The sequence below is a fragment of the Nilaparvata lugens genome, chromosome 10 (assembly GCF_014356525.2).
Source record: "Nilaparvata lugens isolate BPH chromosome 10, ASM1435652v1, whole genome shotgun sequence".
In the NCBI taxonomy this organism is placed as follows: Eukaryota; Metazoa; Arthropoda; class Insecta; order Hemiptera; family Delphacidae; genus Nilaparvata; species Nilaparvata lugens.
In genome coordinates, this window is record NC_052513.1 from 11267518 (window position 1) to 11288273 (window position 20756).

The following is a 20756-nucleotide window of genomic DNA, read 5'->3' on the forward strand; positions in this document are numbered from 1 at the left end:
TAAAAACTTGAGAAATATTGCACTTATTTAAAAAATTTGAATACAGAATCAAAAACCTTTGTTCCTTGTTCTTTCTTTGTACTATGTTCCTTCCAAATCCTTGAAATGAGTTTATTTGTGTTCTACTGAATTGATAATAGTCGGCTAATTTATTCATTTTCAATTACCTGAAGGCTGGGTAGTAGCCTAACGAACAATTAATGATCTTCAAGTTTACTAGCCCTTAATATACTAATTTATTACTTATATCTACTAGTACCCTTATTCTTTTTGTACATTGCACAATTGGCCGGTGGCCGGTTTCGGCCAATTATACCATTATCAAGTAGTGTCCAAATTATTGTAAAGTAATCAATTATTATTAATAGGAAATGTATTTAAAATGAAAATAAAGGTTATTAGTTACTAGGAACTATTACTATTACTAAATCCTATTGAAAAAAAAACTTATTATGTTTGTATGTATGATATACAACTCATTTTCAACTTTTTTATTAGTGGACAGTTGATCTAATTTGTGTATTGTCTTTTTTAATTGTAGGGTGTTCGGTATCCAGTATGGAACCGTATTCTACACAACTCTTGTTGTTATTGGCCAGTTGATTTTTGCAGCCGGCGCCTTCACCAATAAATTTTGGCTAACGGTCTTCGGCCGGTTCATTTTCGGGTAAGTGATTTGTAATTATTGATAACTATATCCATCCATTATATCATATTTATATTTGTGTTTCAATTATACATTATTTTTAAATAGATCTTAAATATTCTATAATATGTGGATCTAACGAATATTAAGTATAGATTACATTAATCACTCAAATATTGATTCTGTTTAGTACAATAAGCAATAAATTCAAAAAAGTTTAATGACCTCATTAAAAAATCATCAGCAGTCTAGTGTTCGTTCTCTTGGTCAATGAAAATTGAAAACATTGACGGATTACAGTACATTTTATGACTAGCCTATGCATGGAATTTAATCAGTTCACCTCTCTAAACCATAGTTTTTGTTTATGCAACTATGACAGGTTTCCAGAAATTGCGTAAATCGGCAAACTTTCATCGCCAATCTAAAAATAAATTCTGCTTTTGATTGAAATTGATTGGCAAAAATTCACATCATGTTGCGGCTAAGTAACGCGCGGAACAAGTCAAGTATAAATCGGAATTGGGAATCTGAATTCTTGAATAATAAAATTTGAAATGTAAATATTCAGGTTTTGATGTCTCCTGTGTAGCATGAAAAACTCCAAGGCTATGCGATTACCTAATAACTTGGAGCGTTGCCATTTTTTATTCAGAAAACCGTCTACAATATTGTAACGAAATATTCAAGTTGGACATAATTTTCGTTGTTTTTTTTTTAGTGCAAGATACTATTGCTGATTGTTAGACGGAGCAGGCCAAAGCCTTATCCTTGTTTGAAAAGAGAAGAAGAAGAAGAAGATTTAACTAGTATTTTCTAGTTTTATCTTACTGTATTTCTATTTAACATATTCATTACGGTATCAATTTTTAAAATAGTTTGCATATAAAATAATAATAATATAATGTACGATATCCTTTAGGGCTTCTCAATATTTTTTATGAATGAATCAACTAGTACCCTTTCTCTTGTCTTTTTTTACATGAAAATAATGTCATCATCAAGTACCGTATACAAAACTTTTTTATAACGGCATTAGCGCCGAAAAATGTCATGCCAATAAAAATATATAATTATTTTGATTCATTTAAAAAATAATAATCTAATTGAAAATTACAATTATCTTATCGAAGTTATTTTCATTCCGTATCAAGTCACCGTAAAGATTGTACCGAAAAGTAATAGAAGCATAGATTAAAATAGTTCGTACTTGGTTTTTCTGAGGAAAATATTAACATAAAAAATTCAATAATCATAGATTTAAATTATGGGAACCCTTGGTCATAGGCCAACAGTGTGAGTTGTTATAGAGTTTTCACTATTATAACTATTTTCCTTTTTTTATTCAGAAAACCGTCTACAATATTGTAACGAAATATTCAAGTTGGACATAATTTTCGTTGTTTTTTTTTAGTGCAAGATACTATTGCTGATTGTTAGACGGAGCAGGCCAAAGCCTTATCCTTGTTTGAAAAGAGAAGAAGAAGAAGAAGATTTAACTAGTATTTTCTAGTTTTATCTTACTGTATTTCTATTTAACATATTCATTACGGTATCAATTTTTAAAATAGTCTGCATATAAAATAATAATAATAATAATAATAATAATAATAATAATAATATAATGTACGATATCCTTTAGGGCTTCTCAATATTTTTTATGAATGAATCAACTAGTACCCTTTCTCTTGTCTTTTTTTACATGAAAATAATGTCATCATCAAGTACTGTATACAAAACTTTTTTATAACGGCATTATTGCCGAAAAATGTCATGCCAATAAAAATATATAATTATTTTGATTCATTTAAAAAATAATAATCTAATTGAAAATTACAATTATCTTATCGAAGTTATTTTCATTCCGTATCAAGTCACCGTAAAGATTGTAACGAAAAGTAATAGAAACATAGATTAAAATAGTATACTTGGTTTTACTGAGGAAAATATTAACATAAAAAATTCAATAATCATAGATTTAAATTATGGGAACCCTTGGTCATAGGCCAACAATGTGAGTTGTTATACAGTTTTCACTATTATAACTATTTTCCTTTTTTAAATTAGAAAGTTAATCCCATTGTTTATAACAACCAATATAAGTTCATAACACAATATGAACTTCACACAATAGTTCATGATAGATTTCATAATAATTAAGCAGCCAGTTAATTCTACCAATAAGGCCAGGCGCACACCAGTTAGCCAAGACAAGACAAGACAGGATCAGACACGTCTAGTCACAATACTTCACATTGTTGCTTATGACGCAACTCACACTGATTAGTCATTGCAAATATGTCAACTATGTAAAGTATTGTGACTAAACGTGACTAGTCTTGTCTTGACTAACCGGTGTACATAAGCCCAAAGGTTTTCCATCAATGAGCATATAACTTTCATCTGTAAAGCGCCAATGACTAAGTTCCTCTCAACGCAAAACCTTAAGCACACAGCAACAGAAGGACGTATGTAGAAAGACGAAAGAAAAATCCCTTCCTTGGAGTTCAAATGTTGCAACGCACACACAGCCGTCCGTCTGTCTGCATATTATGTCTGATCACATCGGCATGCAGTCGTTTGATTTTTTCCGTCTGTCTGTTGCTGTATAAATGTGTTCGCCTTTAGGTAATATCACATTATTTTTCATTTTAATAACCTTTGTTGTGTTTATTTCAACATTATTTGTTTATTTGCATAAACCTTATTCCGGACTACTTCCTCACAGACTCTAAGATTAGTAGAAAAACTAAACTAGATATAAAAAACTGAACTTACAGTAACTTTTACTTTCATATCGACGTATGAGGATCAAGATTTCTGCTCAATCTATTGAATGCAATTCCATTTCTTTAGCTATATTTGTCAGAAGTGGACAAAATTTGCTCATCTTTTTTTCTATCTTCCTTTCCCATTCTTCCCTTTTTGCTCCTCTTCATCCTTCATTTCTTACTTTTATACCCTCTATCAGCCTATTATGTAGTTAACCATAGTTGACCATAGTACTTTTTTCTATTCAAATTTTGTCGATTGATTATATTCAGAATTTGAATAATTGTAACAGGATCGGTGGAGAGTCACTGGCCGTTGCTCAAAACACGTACGCCGTTTTGTGGTTCAAAGGAAGGGAGCTGAACATGGTGTTTGGACTGCAGCTGAGTTTCGCTAGAGTCGGATCTTCGGTCAACTTCTATGTCATGGAACCATTGTATGCATTCGTCAACAGATACTTCCACGGACACGAGTGTCTAGGAATCGTATTAACCATAGGTAATTGTTATTATTTATCCTCTTCATATTTTTTTACTTCTTAATTTATTAATTGTGGTCTTGATAAAATGAATAATGTTTAGGGCTTTATTTATTAATATTAGACTATAAAATTAAAATACCTATCATGATTTTTATAAAATTTACGAAAAATATTATAAAATGAAAATTTTTTATGTACACGTGAAAATCAAACGTGAAGATTTCAAGTTATTAAAGTTCAATCCAACATACCCTACATAATTATTGTCTTCTTCACTTGTGAGAACGTTTATTCTGTATTACAGCGGGGCAGAACATCCGAAAGTATCTCTGCCAATGAGAGTCATAATCATAATTTGCAAAATAAAATAAACATTTCATGATCTCCTTAATATGCTGATGTATTATTTTAAACTCCATTAACCATTGTATGGGTTTTTGGCTACCAAATTTTCATTTCTCATTGATAAATCGTGTCTTTGATTCCAAATTATAAATTGAATCAAGATGTTTGCTGTTCAAATAAAAGACTCTTGAATGGAGGCGGACTCTAGCTAAACTAGACTTGTATCATAATGCAGCTTTAATATAATAAGATTCGAGCATCATTATTGTTACTCAAGAATAATGAACTGTTGAAATCTCAATTAGTTCTTCATTTATATGTTGTATGTACTTTTAGTTTTTATTACCTTCTAAATTTGGTGATTTGCTGCGATTACATTCGTGTATTGTCGAAAGATTACAATTCAAGATTATATTGTATGATTTTTTATAATCTATGTTAAGACTAAGAGTAGTTGAGTTATGATTTATTCAAGTTTTTGGGTATTAAAACCAATTGAGAAAGATTAAGAATTGGTATTAATCTTTTCAAATATAATTTTTTATCCTAATAGGTAAGTCTTTACACATGTTTAATAACAGGATTGATTGTGTCTTGTGAGCTTTAAAATCACATTTAGTAAAAAACGGACTTGAAACAATTTTTGTTCATTGACCATTATATTATATTATTGATCACTCTCTCATAACTCAAGCACAAACCTTAGGATTGAGTGGATATCATCTTTAGCAAACACAAGTTAGCTATTCAATATTATCTATTTCAATAAACTGTTGTATTGTTACAACTGTGTTGTAATTAGAATACATTATAAGTTAATAATCAATTATGTTTCAGCTTGCTGCTCGTGTGCTATGTCAATGTTGTGTGCAATCATTCTGGGATGGATGGACAAGAGAGCCGAAAAAGCTCTAAAGCGGAACGAAAATAAGTCGGACGAAGTTGTCCACCTAACAGATGTCAAAGACTTCACGTTCGTTTTCTGGTTGATTGCTGCTATCTGTGTTCTGTACTACGTCGCCATTTTCCCCTTCATAGCCTTGGGAAAGTAAGTTAATAAATTATTGTTGATAATACTTTAATATTCACTAATCTAGAGTATCTAATATCACCGGCCTATTTTCCTCATTGGTTGTTGGTTATACAACACTTATAAAAAACAATTCAATTAGTTGTACGAGTAGTACGAGTTCCTTCACTTTTAAAGCTTATCTTTCTTCCTATGTGCATACATTTCTCACTACTGATTATTATTTGAAATACCGACTTCAAAAGTGAGAATCTCAAGGGTTAGCATCGCATCTAGTGATAGATGAATAAGTACACAGATTCATTGTTTTCTTCTCTCTTTTAAACTCTATAATAGATCTTGAGTCTGAGTTTCATAACAGGGTTACATAAATAGAAATACAAATCTCAGTACCCTTTTAAATTACTTTGTCACAACATGTTTCCGACATTAATGCCATTTTCAAGTGATTTCACTTTGAAAGTGAACTGAGATTTATATTTTTATTTATATTAAAAGTAGCCCTAAAGAAAAATACAATAAAATTGCGTATCAGGGTTACGTAAATTTGTTGGGTTTGCAGTCGAAACAGTCTCCTATTTATCATCATTGAACTGAACTAGATTGAACCAAAGAATAAGAATAGAGAAATATTTTCTCTCCATCTTTCTTCTATTGTTGAACTCTCCAATCGATGTATCCACACATTACACTCCTAGATGGTGGATAGTGTGCGACAAGAGTCCTCAATATTGAACATTGTTTAATTATATCCTATTCACCTCCTCCATTGAAATTAAAACTCAAACTTATCCAAATCTAGTTGAATTTAAATAAAATCCCGTCCTCGTTCGAAATTAGTTTTATTCTCAACTAGTATTTAATTATTGGAATTTTATTCAATACTCACTTGTGAAACACACGCTATAAGCTACTTGTAGTTGCTTTCTATGGTAGCGGTTTCTTGCGGTAGAAGTAATTTCTACAGATCAATTGGTGAAGATTAGACCAATAGTTTGTTATACAAACAATTATCTTATATTTTCGTTGTTTTATGCGTTTTTTGCATTCGCCTGTTCATCTACTGTAGTGTATTTATCAAATTTTAATGTGCTTATGTATAACTTTATCGTACTCATCAAATATCTCATTATTTTTTTAGTTTTTCTGTGATTTAAGAAGTTTGCCGAATTTTGGTTTGCAAATAAATAATGACTGGCACTTTTCAGAAGTAATTTAAATTTACTTGCATGATTAAAAATGGGTTTTTATATTTTTCTAGTTCCATTTTTTCTAATAAATTTTCAATGCTTGTCATTGATAAGAAGATGTTGAGTTGAAGAATATTATTTGAAGAGCTGTGCGTTAAGTAAGTGTTCTATTCAGAATGATAAGACGGTTCACAACTCGACAGAAATATACATTTCTCAAATTGAACAAAAAATAAATAGAATAGCTCTATCAAACCCCCTCACTTTTTTACTGAAAATATTGAAAACAGAGAAAATATCTTGTGGGGAATCTATTAACGCTACTATACAAAATTAAATAATAATTTATTTATTTATACATTGATACATACATACACTATCATTCTCAATCATCTTTTATACACTAGTATCATTGATACATACACTATCATTCAAAATTACACAATTAAATTATTTATTTATTTATACATTGATGTATTTCTCAGCGTCCATATACTACATTATTCAGCTCTCAGCGTCCAACATACACTATCATTCTCAATTATGAATGATAATTGCAATCTCTTATCATCCATTCCACAATGTTGAAGTATTTTTATATGTGCTTAATTTTTAGTTAGTGAATTTAATTTTTAAATTATTAGTTAGAAACGTTATTTATAGGCTTTGCTTTGCAATACAGTACAGTATTCATGTGCAGATTTTAAAATAATGTGAGGGATATAAAATAATTAATTAATTTGTGTGTTTTCAGAGTGTTTTTCATGAAGAAGTATGAAATGAACGCAGTGGACGCGAACTGGGTGAACGGCATTCTGTACTTGATATCAGCGGTAGCCTCGCCCTTGCTTGGCCTCATGGTTGACAAAGTCGGATACAACGTGTTCTGGGTGTTTGTCTCAATTGTCATGACCATTGTCTGTCACGCATTCTTGGCTTTCACATTCTACAATCCGCTCAATATTATGGTGAGAATTTACAAACCTGCAATCATGAAATTTACTGTAGTATTCTATAGTGAATGAGTTACTACTTTCTGTTCTAAATGTATAATTCAAATTCATTTATTTGCCATAAAATTATACAGATTAATAATATAAATATTTTAAATAAAAAAAATGGCACGACCGGCAAAGAACAACTTGTGCGCCGGCAGTGAGTTCGAACAACTAGGTTATAGCAAACATGTCAATAGAAAAGAAAATAGAGCATATTCAAACCACTAAAATAAATAAAATTACGGAACTAGGTCTCATCTCAATCTTTACAAACGATAAGGCAAAGTAATAAAATTACAAGCAAATGACAAATTCAAAAAGACAAATAAGGAAGCTATGACAAATTCTTTTTAAAATTTATAACACAAGATTGAAACACTAGAGATAGATAATAAAATTACAAGCAAATGACAAATTCAAAAAGACAAATAAGGAAGCTATGACAAATTCTTTTTAAAATTTATAACACAAGATTGAAACACTAGAGATAGATAATCTAAAATAAACATTTTTCTTAATCCAATACAGTATAATGCTTGAGAAATATATTCTTTAAATCGTTGAGTTTTGTCTGGCTTTCTTTCCCATCTTTAAAATGTTAACTCATCGAGTAAATTTTGACTTGACATTCAAATTTTAATGTAGAGGATCCATGAAATAGGAGTAAATCTAAAAAGATGTAATGCAGTAATTATGTTATATAAGTAGACTGTAGTAGATTGTTGTACGTAAATGTAATATATTAAATGTAGAAGTAAATAAAAGATAATGAAATGAATAGGATCTACTTGAATTTCTTGAAATAGAAGGCATTTTTGGCAAATGTATATTTTTCTATCCTTCGCCTGATCTATTAAAATCCTGGAAATAAAGAAAGCTTGGATGAATTGTTATGGAATCAAATTAAGATGTTGGAGAATTAATATACGAATAGTGCAAACCTCATCTACGTATAATTTCTATGTATTCTACTGTATCTATTACTGTACTGTATCAGATTTAAACATTTACAAAAGTATTTAAAAGTTTTCACACATTTATAGTTTTTTAATTTGAGAATTTGTTGCTACATCATATTATTGACCTGCTTTCTGGGAGGGATGAAAACTATGGAAGATTTGTTGCAGATTATGATGGGAGTTTCATACTCTCTTCTCGCTAGCGCTCTTTGGCCAATGATAGCTTTCATTATTCCCGAATATCAGTTGGGAACAGCTTATGGGATGTGAGTATAAGTCTTATATCTTATATTATTTATTTGATTATAAGTATTTTTTTATTTATTTTGTTTTGCTGAGGGTGATGCCCTCATGAGCTCTAGGCTTGTGCGTGGGTATTGGATGATAATGATAACGATTTAGTATTATGATAGTAATTTAATTCTAAAATAATCAAGGCATTTTAAAATGTATAATTAATACTGTTTTTGTGAGCTTGGATTTCCCTTTAAAGAGTTTTACGGCTCAAGTCAAAGAGGATAATCTATTGTAAAGTAAAGCTCTCAACTGTCAAGTGCTAGACGGAGTTCTAGTTCAAGTTACTAGTCTCTACTAAATCCGTGAACTGTAAGATTATTTCAAGAAATGTTACTACAAAATGCTTCAACTAAAAACACTTTTGACTCCCAATGTGGTTATTAGTATAACTGGCAGCATCACTAAACGAAAACAATCACTCAATGACTCAAGACAAATATTTGTATTCGTTTTTCTAATCTATCAATTTGTCATTTTCCATTTCATTGTATGATGCCTTTCATCACTAAACGAAAACAATCACGCAACGACACAAGACAAATATTTGTATTGTTTTTTCTAATCTATCAATTTGTCATTTTTCTATTGAATTATATTATGGCATAAATATACACTCTTCTAATCTATTTGTTATTGTGATCCTTCTTTTTGTTAAAGCACACTTTCACTCTTCTAATCTATTTGTTGTTATGATCCTTCTTTTTGTTAATGTATACTTTGACTTAGTTGATTTCATTGTTAATCAACAATGACTTTTGTGATGTTAGGGCACAAGCCTTGCAGAATGGTGGCCTTGCAATCAGCATTCTGGGAGCTGGAATGATTGTAGACAGCAGTGGTTACTTTGTTCTCGAACTATTCTTCCTCATCTGCCTTTTCTGTAAGTATTCTACCCCATTCCAACATGTTTTTAGATTTCATCTTCTAGTAAAAAAAATCATCTTCCAATAGGTATGGACCCTACGTTTTGCCAATACGCACTTAGTACTTCCTAGATTGGAGAAACTGGAAGATGTCACTACTGTATTCATATATTGGTGGCTTGATGTTAATATAATTGTGTTATTGTCGGATGAAATCTATATCTGAAATAGAATTGAGAGGCTAATTCATGTTTGAGATCTCTGACTCATGAGACTCCACATTCCCATTAATTTGATGATTGATTGTTTCAAAATTGTTTTTTCGCCACACTGCACAGAAAGCAGCTGTTTTCCAGTCCCTACGTAGATCTGAAAGACCTTGTTTGCAGACGACGTCAGAAAAGGGTTTCTTTTCCGGTCTAGGCCAGAAAGTTGTCTCTTTCCAGCCGCTCATGGAAGTAGTTAATAAGTCATCCGCTAGATCGGGCGAGTGTCCACTTTCATCATCAGCTGAAGTTGCCATGATTTCAGTTCCAGTTTCGAATCAAACTAATTCGCTTCGCAACCAGTTTTATTCAATTATTTATTGTTGATTAGTGCATTCCGAATTTTTAAAAATGCTTGAAGATGACTGTGGTATTCCAAGTGAAATTTTAAAAGAATCTGAAATCCTGACTGCAAATCTTCTACCACTAAAATCAAGAGATAGGTACGATAGCTTAACGAGTATTCTTTATTTATTTTGTCAGCAATACCTGTAGTGTGGCGAAAAATATCGTTCGCACCACGGGCAAAAATGTTTTTCCAGCTCTCAATCGTTTCTAGTCCTCGGCCTACGGCCTCGGACTTGAAAACCGATTTCGAGCTGGAAAAATCTCATTTTCTGCTCTAGGTGCGAAATATACTATTTCCCACTGTTACCTTGAAAAGTGACCATTCCTGCACTGATTACAGAACGCAAAGAATCACTTTTCCGCTCTAGTGCGCAAAGTATTACTTTCTTCTTCTTCTTCTTCTTCTTCTTCTTCTTCTTCTTCTTCTTCTTATTTGGCATTACAACCCAGCGCGGGTCACAGCCTCCCTCAATTTCCGCCTCCAAGCATCTCTATCCACCGCTGCACTTTTCCATCTTCGCACCCCAAACACTGCTGCATCCTTATCCAATACGTCTATCCATCTTGTTCTGGGTCGCCCTTTCCTTCGCCGGCCATATATTTTCCCTTCCATTGCCATCTTTGGGGGGTAGGCATCGTCAGCTCGTACCAGGTGTCCTGCCCACCTCAGCCTGCGAACTCGCATCACAGTGGCTATATCTGCATACTGGTACAGCCTAAAAAGTTCGTCATTATGCCTCCTACGCCAGACTCCTGCTTCCTGTATGCCTCCAAACACTCTTCTCAGGATCTTTCTTTCAAAGACGCCCAGCATTCTTTCATCCGTCACCGTAGTTGCCCATGTTTCACTACCATACAGTAAGACAGGCATGATGATTGTTCTGTATAGCAGCAGCTTAGTCTTTCTACTGAGAGTACGTTTTTTCATCAGAGTTGATAGCGCGTAATAGCATCTATTGGCTAGCATAACCCTTCGCCTTACTTCTTTACTTGAATCGCTTCTGGAGTTTATAGAAGATCCCAGGTATACAAACTCTTCTACGATTTCGAAGAGTATTACTTTGCGTACTCTTAATACTTCACGTATTATCTTGCAGCCATCCCAATCAGCTGTTGACATGTTTCGTATATTTTGAATGCGAATTTGTTCTATCTATATTTTTTCTCATTCTCAAATAAATAAAAATGAGAACTCATTAAATTATACAGTTTGAATATTATTTATTATTCATTATTTCAAATAATATTATTTTCATTCATAAATTGAGTTGATTGGTTGAAAAATTATTTAGAAATTAAGATTTACTCAAAACTATTCAAATTTTCAAATTAATTGGATTAATTCAATTTTTAATTTGAATAAATTATCGATTATTAATTTTCAATTGGATTATCAAGTTTAAAATAAATTAATGTTGTTATTAATAACAAAATTATAGACAAACATTTGATGGATTTCAGCCATCATTTTACCCATAATCAACCACTTCTCATATTCAATGGTAACTGTAGGAAAAATTTAATGTGAAATACGTGAGCAAAGTTCCTCTGCTACACTCAAGAAAACATTCCGCCCTCGCCTACGGCTCGTGCGTAAACGTTTCTTTCGGTGCAGCAAACTGTCACTTTGCGCACTAGTTGCACAAATAACTATAGTGTGATCATTGGAATACATTTTTCGCAATCTAGCGACTTCAATTTTATACTATTAATGACGTGTATTTTGCAAACTGATTTATTGCCTTCTTCTGTAAAAAATCCCAATTCTGCATTCTAAGTACCTTGATGTAATACATTTATTCAGCTCCATAAAGAAGTATAATTATTGTTTATAATATACACGTATTATTATTTAAATGTATTTCTCTTTTCTATTTGTAGTTGCACTCGTGGTAACAATAATTATTTGGCTGTATGATGGAAGCAAGAAGAATATTCTCAATATGTCAGCAACTGAACGACTGATTTACGAACGGGAACGCATGTAAGTTGATAATATTCAATATATAATATTCTTATAATATCCATCCCATGACTTTTTCAATCATTCTCAAGGTTTTTTAAATCTGGAATAATTATCGATAAAAAACCATTAGAAAAGAATCTTTTGTAAATTGGATGATAAAAGTGCGGTATCATGGGAAGTATAAAATTCGCCGACGTTCTGCCTTTGAATTTACTCTTTCTGCTGGCTAGTTATATTGTTCAATAAGACCGCAAAGTGGCACTTTTGATGATTCAAGAGAAACAGTTTCTAACTTCAGCTCGAGTTGAATATTTGATTTTTCCTATATTTATCATGAAGCATACATAATAGGGTTTTCATCATTTGAATCAATTTTATATTATAAATTACTTTTGCAAAACTAACGACAGTGTAGTGTTTGTAAGTGACAGTTTAATGTCAACGTTCTACCGGACCATTTCACATGCAGTTCAAGCGAAAATAATGGTTAGCAGGTTACATCTAGGGTTGAAAAAGAATTATATTAAGAGCGTCAAGATTTAAAATCAACTTATTATACAGCTGTCTCCATATTGAGAATTTATTAGAACTGCTTGATCAAGCAACAATAGCCATGTCTGCCTTACGTCGCATGGGCTCAGTCTCGTCGATATTTATTCTATGTGTAGTTTATATTGATTCATTCATTTTTGACAACTCCGATACTGAAGGTTCAACTGGTGCAATTGCCTATTACAATTACATCGGATATCTTTAAGGGTTGTTTGTGTTGATCGGTAATTTCTACTGGTATATTGTCCAACGTCATGTTTCCTGTGGAAAGTTTTGTAGAATTTTATAGAATCCTCTATATATCCTTCAGCCCCAGTAGAGTCCCTCCACGTAGAACCAAGACGCTTCATCTGCAGAAAATCAACTCGTGCTTCAACAGAGCCCAGTGTAGAGGTGAGATTTGGGAAAGTTTCAAAATTCAGCTGCAACTCTGGATATGGTATTAACACCCACATGCTGACTTGTACAAACAAATTTACTTTACGTGAAGAAACTTCAATTACATGAAGAAACCTGTGCACTTGATTACTTTAGTCCGCTCTAGAGTCCTAAAAACCAATAGATCTGTGTGGTTAATGGGTAAAAAAGTATTGTTTTTACGTACGTCAAAAAACACTACAGAATCAAGCAATGCTTGATATTCAATAATCAAAAGATGAAAAAATCATCACATGTTTGTTTTTTCGAAGACATAAAATTTAATTCACTCAAACAGTTTAAACCTCATTCTATATGGTGATGCATTTATTAATTTATTCTTAATTGCACTCTAGAACAGTTCAATGGGCTCAATGTAATTGGGAGTGAGTATTAAGCTTTCAGTCGGCTTCAAAGTAGTTTCTTCTCCAAGGCTACTGTTCTGTGTTGATGAACTCATTGGTTCGTAAGACACCATGTGTTCTTCACAAGCACCATGCATCCAATTATTCAAACTGGGAGGTAGAAATCCGTAAATGAAAACTGAGACTTTTGACAGAATAGACTAGCAGATTAAGTTTCGCATAGTTGGAATCTTGGACGCCCCCTACGCTTAGGCACTAACTATTCAATTTCAAAACTAATATTACCAAGTGAATCCATAATAAAGCCTGTTGCACATTTACCACCAGACAGGCACATACCGTAGTGACAGACTGAGTAGTATTGTAATGTAATGACAACAATGGGATTGTAATGTAATGTCATTATGTATGATCACATAGACCAGCTACTGTCATGGAACAGCAAGGTCTTCCTAATTACATTGCCTTGTAATTATTTATGTTTAGTGTCTGGCACTTTACAAGTAAGTATTTAGATAAACTGTGAGCTAATTAATTGTAATTTTCTGCGATGTTTCCTCAATGTATTTTAAACAGGGTACGCTTGAACAATAACATGAAGTAATGGAATGCTTTTTAGATAAAATTTGAGATTGAAGTAGTTCGGGGTGAATGCTTTTGGTTGAATTTTCCCGCATTGTGTTTTATATTGTCAAAAATGAATGAACTAAATAAAATTCATGTTAACTACTTCTTTTTATTTAAGTTACTTGTAACATTTCCTTGATGTATTTGTGTTGACAGTCTTATCGTTGAAAACCCACATAATGCTATGTCTCTTCTAATCTTGTTTATAATTATTGGAGTTAATTTTGATTATTTTGTTTACTTTTTTGATTCCTCTTGATAATAATGAAAATGGCAATGAAGCTTTTAGTTGAATTTTTATGTCTGTGAACATTATTTCTATGTATCAAATGAATAGCTTAATAGTTAAAATGATGTATTATGAGGTATTTGTTTGTTGTCATAGGGCCGCCGATCTATTGGAGCGTGAAAAGCTACTGGCCTCCAGCTCTGGAGTTTCTCCGTACGATTTACTCCAGCCTCATTCCGACTTCCACATCAGAAACCGTTATCTGAGTAGAATCGGTGCTAATGTAATTATTTCATTCTCTTCAATACTATTCTAAAATACTAGAATATCATCACATTCTAAGTAGGCCTATGATATCTAAAAACGATACCTAGTAAGTTACATTAGTGATGATATAATAGTAATATCATCATATTAGTGATAATACTAATAAATTGATGATCATACAGTCAATTTGCTCAGTGGAGTGGTAGCTCAAGAGATAACGCGCGTGCGTGACTATGAAATAAAAGTTTTTTTTTTTGCTGTGAATTTTCAACTTCAATGTATATTATTCATATAATTTACACCAAATAATAAATAAACATTCTTTTCTTGTATAGTTTTTACAGTTGAGTAAATTCCATTTAGAACTTAGATCAGTAAGTTCCATTCTTTCAATTTTCAGAATGGAACTATAAAAATAGATTCGATCAATTTGTGTTTTTTACAAACCCTTGCGGAGCACGGGGTGGACGGTGGACCTACTCGTTTAGTATATTTATTTGATTCTAAATTGAACAATGAAAGATAGTCTTGAAAATAGAAGTTTCAATTTTGTATATTTTTATTTGAAGCTGCGTTGACATCAATTTAAATTACATTCAATTTGCTTTGATTCCATTAGAAATTCCAAATCTAATAACATTTTTAAATGTTGTATTCAATACCGTTATCATTATTGAATTAGCTTTATTTTCAAAGCAACACGAAAGGAAAAGAGAAGCATAGATTATAAAATCAAATAGTATGTGTTCTCAAACAAATATAAACACCTCTTCAGCTTGATTTTCTTTTCCTTGTTCTGCTTAACATCAATGTTCCTGTATAACATTTTTGATAATTTTGTTAATATTTTCCAAATTTGATAAATATTTCTTCTCTCTCCTTTTCAGTTGCCATCTCATCTTGCATCGCACAACAAAGGACTTGCCTACCGTGGACTTAGATGATTCGTGGGTTCAATCACTTCTTCTCTGTTGAACATTAGGAAGGAGCAGCAAGGATATTCACTGGCTGAAACTTGATTTGATTGTAAAGTCTGTCAGCGATGCGACAACACTGTGATATTCATCGTTACTACGTTTATTGTACTTGTTGAAAGGTATAAAACTTTATATATGTGAAGGATCAGAACTATTTGTCAAGTGAGAGGTTGTATTGATCTTAAGTAATGATTATTTGTAGATCGCAAATTAATCGGTCATGAGTATGGTTAGTCTCTTTATAAGAATATATTATGATTATCAAGTGATCTGATTAAATAAATGTTAGATAAGAGAGTTTAATTGAACTCATTTTAGAGTTAACCAGGAGACAATATAAGAGAATGAAAATCTCAATTCTTATTGAATAAATAAACGCTGTATTTTTTATTTAAAGACTCATCGATCCTCATTGAGCTGAATAAAGAATTTGTCTAAAATCAAATTAGCATAAATTAATTATATTAGAATAAGTATCAGACACTCTTGTATCGTTGACATAACATATTGACGTTAATGACTGTAAGTGAATTTCAAAAATAAATCCTATAAATAATCTAAAAATACTTTAATCTCAATTATTTAATATATTTTTCATAAATTTATTATCTTTGACATTTGAAAAAATAGTGAAACGTTAAAATCCATCAAATTTAATAAAATTGACGATTTCTCTTGGCAATTACTTGGTATAAAATTATAGAAAAGCTGAAAAATGTCAGGAAGTACAGTTTTTATGTCATAAACTATATAAATTCTTGCCATGTTATTATATATCATTAGAGAGTATTTAATTCAGACTAAAAACCTGAATTAATTCGATATTCGCACTGTATTGAGTAAGTGTTTTAACGTGAACGTGCAATAATTATATTTTCAAATGAATATTTATTACTAAATAATGAGTATAGTTCAACTTCAAGTCATTATTCCTATCAATAAGTCTATATATTATCAATAAGTCTACATATTCATAAATAAAATAATCCATATACTTCTGTTCATGAACATAGACTAAAATAATTTAATGTGATTGTGATTGTTTCTATAGAAGAGATTAGGCAGCTTGTTAACTTGAACTGTTGACATAATAATAATTATATAATAATTACATAATAATAATAATTGCATCTTGAAGTAGGTATAGATTTATCCAGACTTTTCAAAAATTATCAAAAGTATTAAGTAACGTATCATGTCCTCTACAAGTTTCACCATATAAGTAACGCATGTTCTTGTAAAAATGATTGGTCCAATGCATGCTGAAATTCATCAATGCATTCTCGATTATCAATTTTTCATTTTAGATTTATTTATTCTATAAAATTCTATCAACTATTAATAAGTTGTTCGTGATTCATTAAATGTAAATGACAAACATAGTATTTAGCCCAGTCAACGAAGGGTTATAGAGGGAAAAGTTTGGAAGACAATTTTTGACTTTGACTAGTCTTGAAGTGTGTAAACTCATTTCAATAATATTCTTCAATAAAACTGAAGTCATGGTTTTACTGGGGTCCCAATAAGATCCAAAACAGTTAATTATTATTACACGAAAATCGAAATTAAATGCTGAAATCCACCCGAAGACTTCTGCTACTGCAAATATTGACAAGAGGAAAGATGGAAACTCGATGAGCGTTTAGTCCCAAATTCAAATTTCCAATATGTTTCAATAAATCCTTAGAGAACAGGTTTTGTAACTGCACTCACTACAAGCGAAAGGCTTTTCACCAGTGTGGATTCTTATATGTTTTGATAAATCACCATCAGTGAAGCTTTTGTAAGTACACTCAGTTCAGTGGAAATATCTATCTCTTGGACCAACAGTGTGAATTGTTCGTGTTTCCTTCAACGGTAACGCAGAGAAAATGTGGAATGACATATCTCACAACTAAAATTTCCCTGTATCTCTTGTATTTCTCGCCTGTGTGGATTCTCATATGTCTGGTCAAATCAACAGAATCAGAGAACTTGGACTCGCAAATAGTACAGGCATATGGCTTTTCCCCAGTATGCTTTCTATAATGCCTTTTCAAGCGTTCTTTTTGAGCACACTTGTAATCACATTCAAAGGGCTTTTCACCAGTATGAATCCTGTAATGTTTTTCAAATGTATTCCTATTTGGTGTCGCATATTGACAAATTTCACAAATATGTTAAAAATTATTTCACAATATTAGAGTAAAAATCAGACCATAGAATTTTTCATAATAAATAAGCTGACAAGTGATTACACAGATGTGTGGAGAAGCCAGTCTATTGCTGTATTTCCATAAGGTCTATAGTTTCAATCAGATACTCTTGTGGATGAGAATACTGCGTGTGGTCTACTGTTCACAGAACTACTAGTCTATCAAAACATAAAAAAATGCACTCTAGTGTGAAGCCTTTCTGTTGTGATATTTGTGGTTATCGAAGCATTCGTTTGAACCACTTGAAACAGCACATCAGGACGCACACTGGCGAAAAACCTTACAGCTGCATCGAATGTGGTCAGAAATTTACTACATCTAGTTGTTTGAACCATCATAGCAAAACCAAACATGTAGCCAATGATAAGGGTTCCAATTCATAAACATACATACAAAACGAACATACCAATTCTACCACCATGCAATTTAATTTATTTTAATTACACCAATTACAGCATTTAGTTTGGATTTTTGTTTAATAATAATAATTATCAATTCATTAGCATTTGAATAATTGCAATATCTCAGTAATTTCCATCTGTATCCAAAATAGTACTCAATGTTAGAATGAGTGCTCGAGCAGGTGTCTCATTATCGAAATTTGGGCTGCAATATCACATTTCAAGAAGATCAAGACCTATAAGAGTATTAAGATCAATAAATTCCGTGCAATATGTGGTACAGTACTAATTAATCGCACCTTCAGATTTAAAGCCTGAAGAGAGAGTAAGGTCATGGCAGTACCTGTACTGTTGTTTGGTTTGGAAGCGAGGGTTCCAAAAAAAGGATTTGATCAGAATGCAAGCAGCAGAAATTAGATTTCTATAATCTAGTTTTACTTTATAATAATAAGAAAAAAACTTGAAAACATTGAAGAACGGTGTTCGCATTTTAGAATAAACTCTTGTCTACAACTGGACTGACTGAAGGGAATAATTTTCCCCTTTATGCACAACCACCACTCAGGGGGGTGACAGGTTTTAACAAGAAGTAGTCATGTCTGAACTTGAATGTCGATATTGAGAAGGGTGCAAAGTTATCTTTTTCCTTTTTTATAGGAATTTGATCTATTGTCCGACAAAAATATAATTATTATAGAGAAAGCTATTTTACAATCCTTTGTTCAAGTCGACTTACAGTACAAATGAATGCTATCTGTTCTCTCTTCCTACTCCACTAGTCTACACTTATTTTTTAAATTAATTTTGGATAATTTAAAAGGAAAAGGAGCCTCCTTCATACGCCAATATTAGAGTAAAAATCAGACCATAGAATTTTTCATAATAAATAAGCTGACAAGTGATTACACATATGTGTGGAGAAGCCAGTCTATTGCTGTATTTCCATAAGGTCTATAGTTTCAATCAGATACTCTTGTGGATGAGAATACTGCGTGTGGTCTACTGTTCACAGAACTACTAGTCTATCAAAACATAAAAAATGCACTCTAGTGTGAAGCCTTTCTGTTGTGATATTTGTGGTTATCGAAGCATTCGTTTGAACCACTTGAAACAGCACATCAGGACGCACACTGGCGAAAAACCTTACAGCTGCATCGAATGTGGTCAGAAATTTACTACATCTAGTTGTTTGAACAATCATAGCAAAACCAACATGTAGCCAATGATAAGGGTTCCAATTCATAAACATACATACAAAACGAACATACCAATTCTACCACCATGCAATTTAATTTATTTTAATTACACCAATTACAGCATTTAGTTTGGATTTTTGTTTAATAATAATAATTATCAATTCATTAACATTTGAATAATTGCAATATCTCAGTAATTCCCATCTGTATCCAAAATAGTACTCAATGTTAGAATGAGTGCTCGAGCAGGTGTCTCATTATCGAAATTTGGGCTGCAATATCACATTTCAAGAAGATCAAGACCTATAAGAGTATTAAGATCAATAAATTCCATGCAATATGTGGTACAGTACTAATTAATCGCACCTTCAGATTTAAAGCCTGAAGAGAGAGTAAGGTCATGGCAGTACCTGTACTGTTGTTTGGTTTGGAAGCGAGGGTTCCAAAAAAAGGATTTGATCAGAATGCAAGCAGCAGAAATTAAATTTCTATAATCTAGTTTTACTATATAAAAGCTAATAAGAAAAAAACTTGAAAACATTGAAGAACGGTGTTCGCATTTTAGAATAAACTCTTGTCTACAACTGGACTGACTGAAGGGAATAATTTTCCCCTTTATGCACAACCACCACTCAGGGGGGTGACAGGTTTTAACAAGAAGTAGTCATGTCTGAACTTGAATGTTGATATTGAGAAGGGTGCAAAGTTATCTTCTTCCTTTTTTATAGGAATTTGATCTATTGTCCGACAAAAATATAATTATTATAGAGAAAGCTATTTTACAATCCTTTGTTCAAGTCGACTTCCAGTACAAATGAATGCTATCTGTTCTCTCTTCCTACTCCACTAGTCTACACTTATTTTTTAAATTAATTTTGGATAATTTAAAAATAAAATAATTTCCTTACATTCTCTTATTCTTTAATGGGGGTTTAAACAATTGAATTCAACAGATTAAATTGAATAGAAATTAAATGCGTACTGATTATTTTCTTTTTTTATTTTACTAAGATTTCAATATTATGTTCTAGTGTTTATAGTGTCATTGAAGAAGTAAAATCATCATAACGATTTCTATTTTGTTTTTACATGTACAGTGATAACTATTTGTGAGTTGTAGGATGAAGTTACCTATTTCAACTAATGAGACTGTTACTGTTTGCTAATTTACTCGAGATGAATTTGTAAAATATGCTTATTCAAATAGAATAGATATTACACATACGTTTTTTACTTGTAGATGCTAGCAATAACAATAATCAGCCAGACAAGATAACCATTGGTTGAAGCTTCAATCTGGCTTTTCCCCGTTTTCAATATTAAAAGTTGAGTAGTTGTGAATGTGAAACGCGAGAGGAAGGAGCACGCT

General features: G+C 31.8%; 1 protein-coding gene across 1 annotated transcript in view; it reads left to right on the top strand.

Moving 5' to 3' along the window:
* Positions 1–18994, top strand: part of LOC111043280 (major facilitator superfamily domain-containing protein 1) — a 28924-nt gene extending 9930 nt beyond the window's left edge. Inside the window, exons 3-11 of the mRNA XM_022328192.2 lie at positions 542–667; positions 3711–3916; positions 5082–5292; positions 7219–7432; positions 8590–8687; positions 9486–9598; positions 12077–12179; positions 14508–14634; positions 15506–18994. Of these exons, the coding sequence (XP_022183884.1) occupies positions 542–667; positions 3711–3916; positions 5082–5292; positions 7219–7432; positions 8590–8687; positions 9486–9598; positions 12077–12179; positions 14508–14634; positions 15506–15562 (1255 nt within the window). The 3' untranslated portion in view covers positions 15563–18994. The remainder of the gene's footprint in view (positions 1–541; positions 668–3710; positions 3917–5081; positions 5293–7218; positions 7433–8589; positions 8688–9485; positions 9599–12076; positions 12180–14507; positions 14635–15505) is intronic.
* Positions 18995–20756: the final 1762 nt, after the last annotated feature.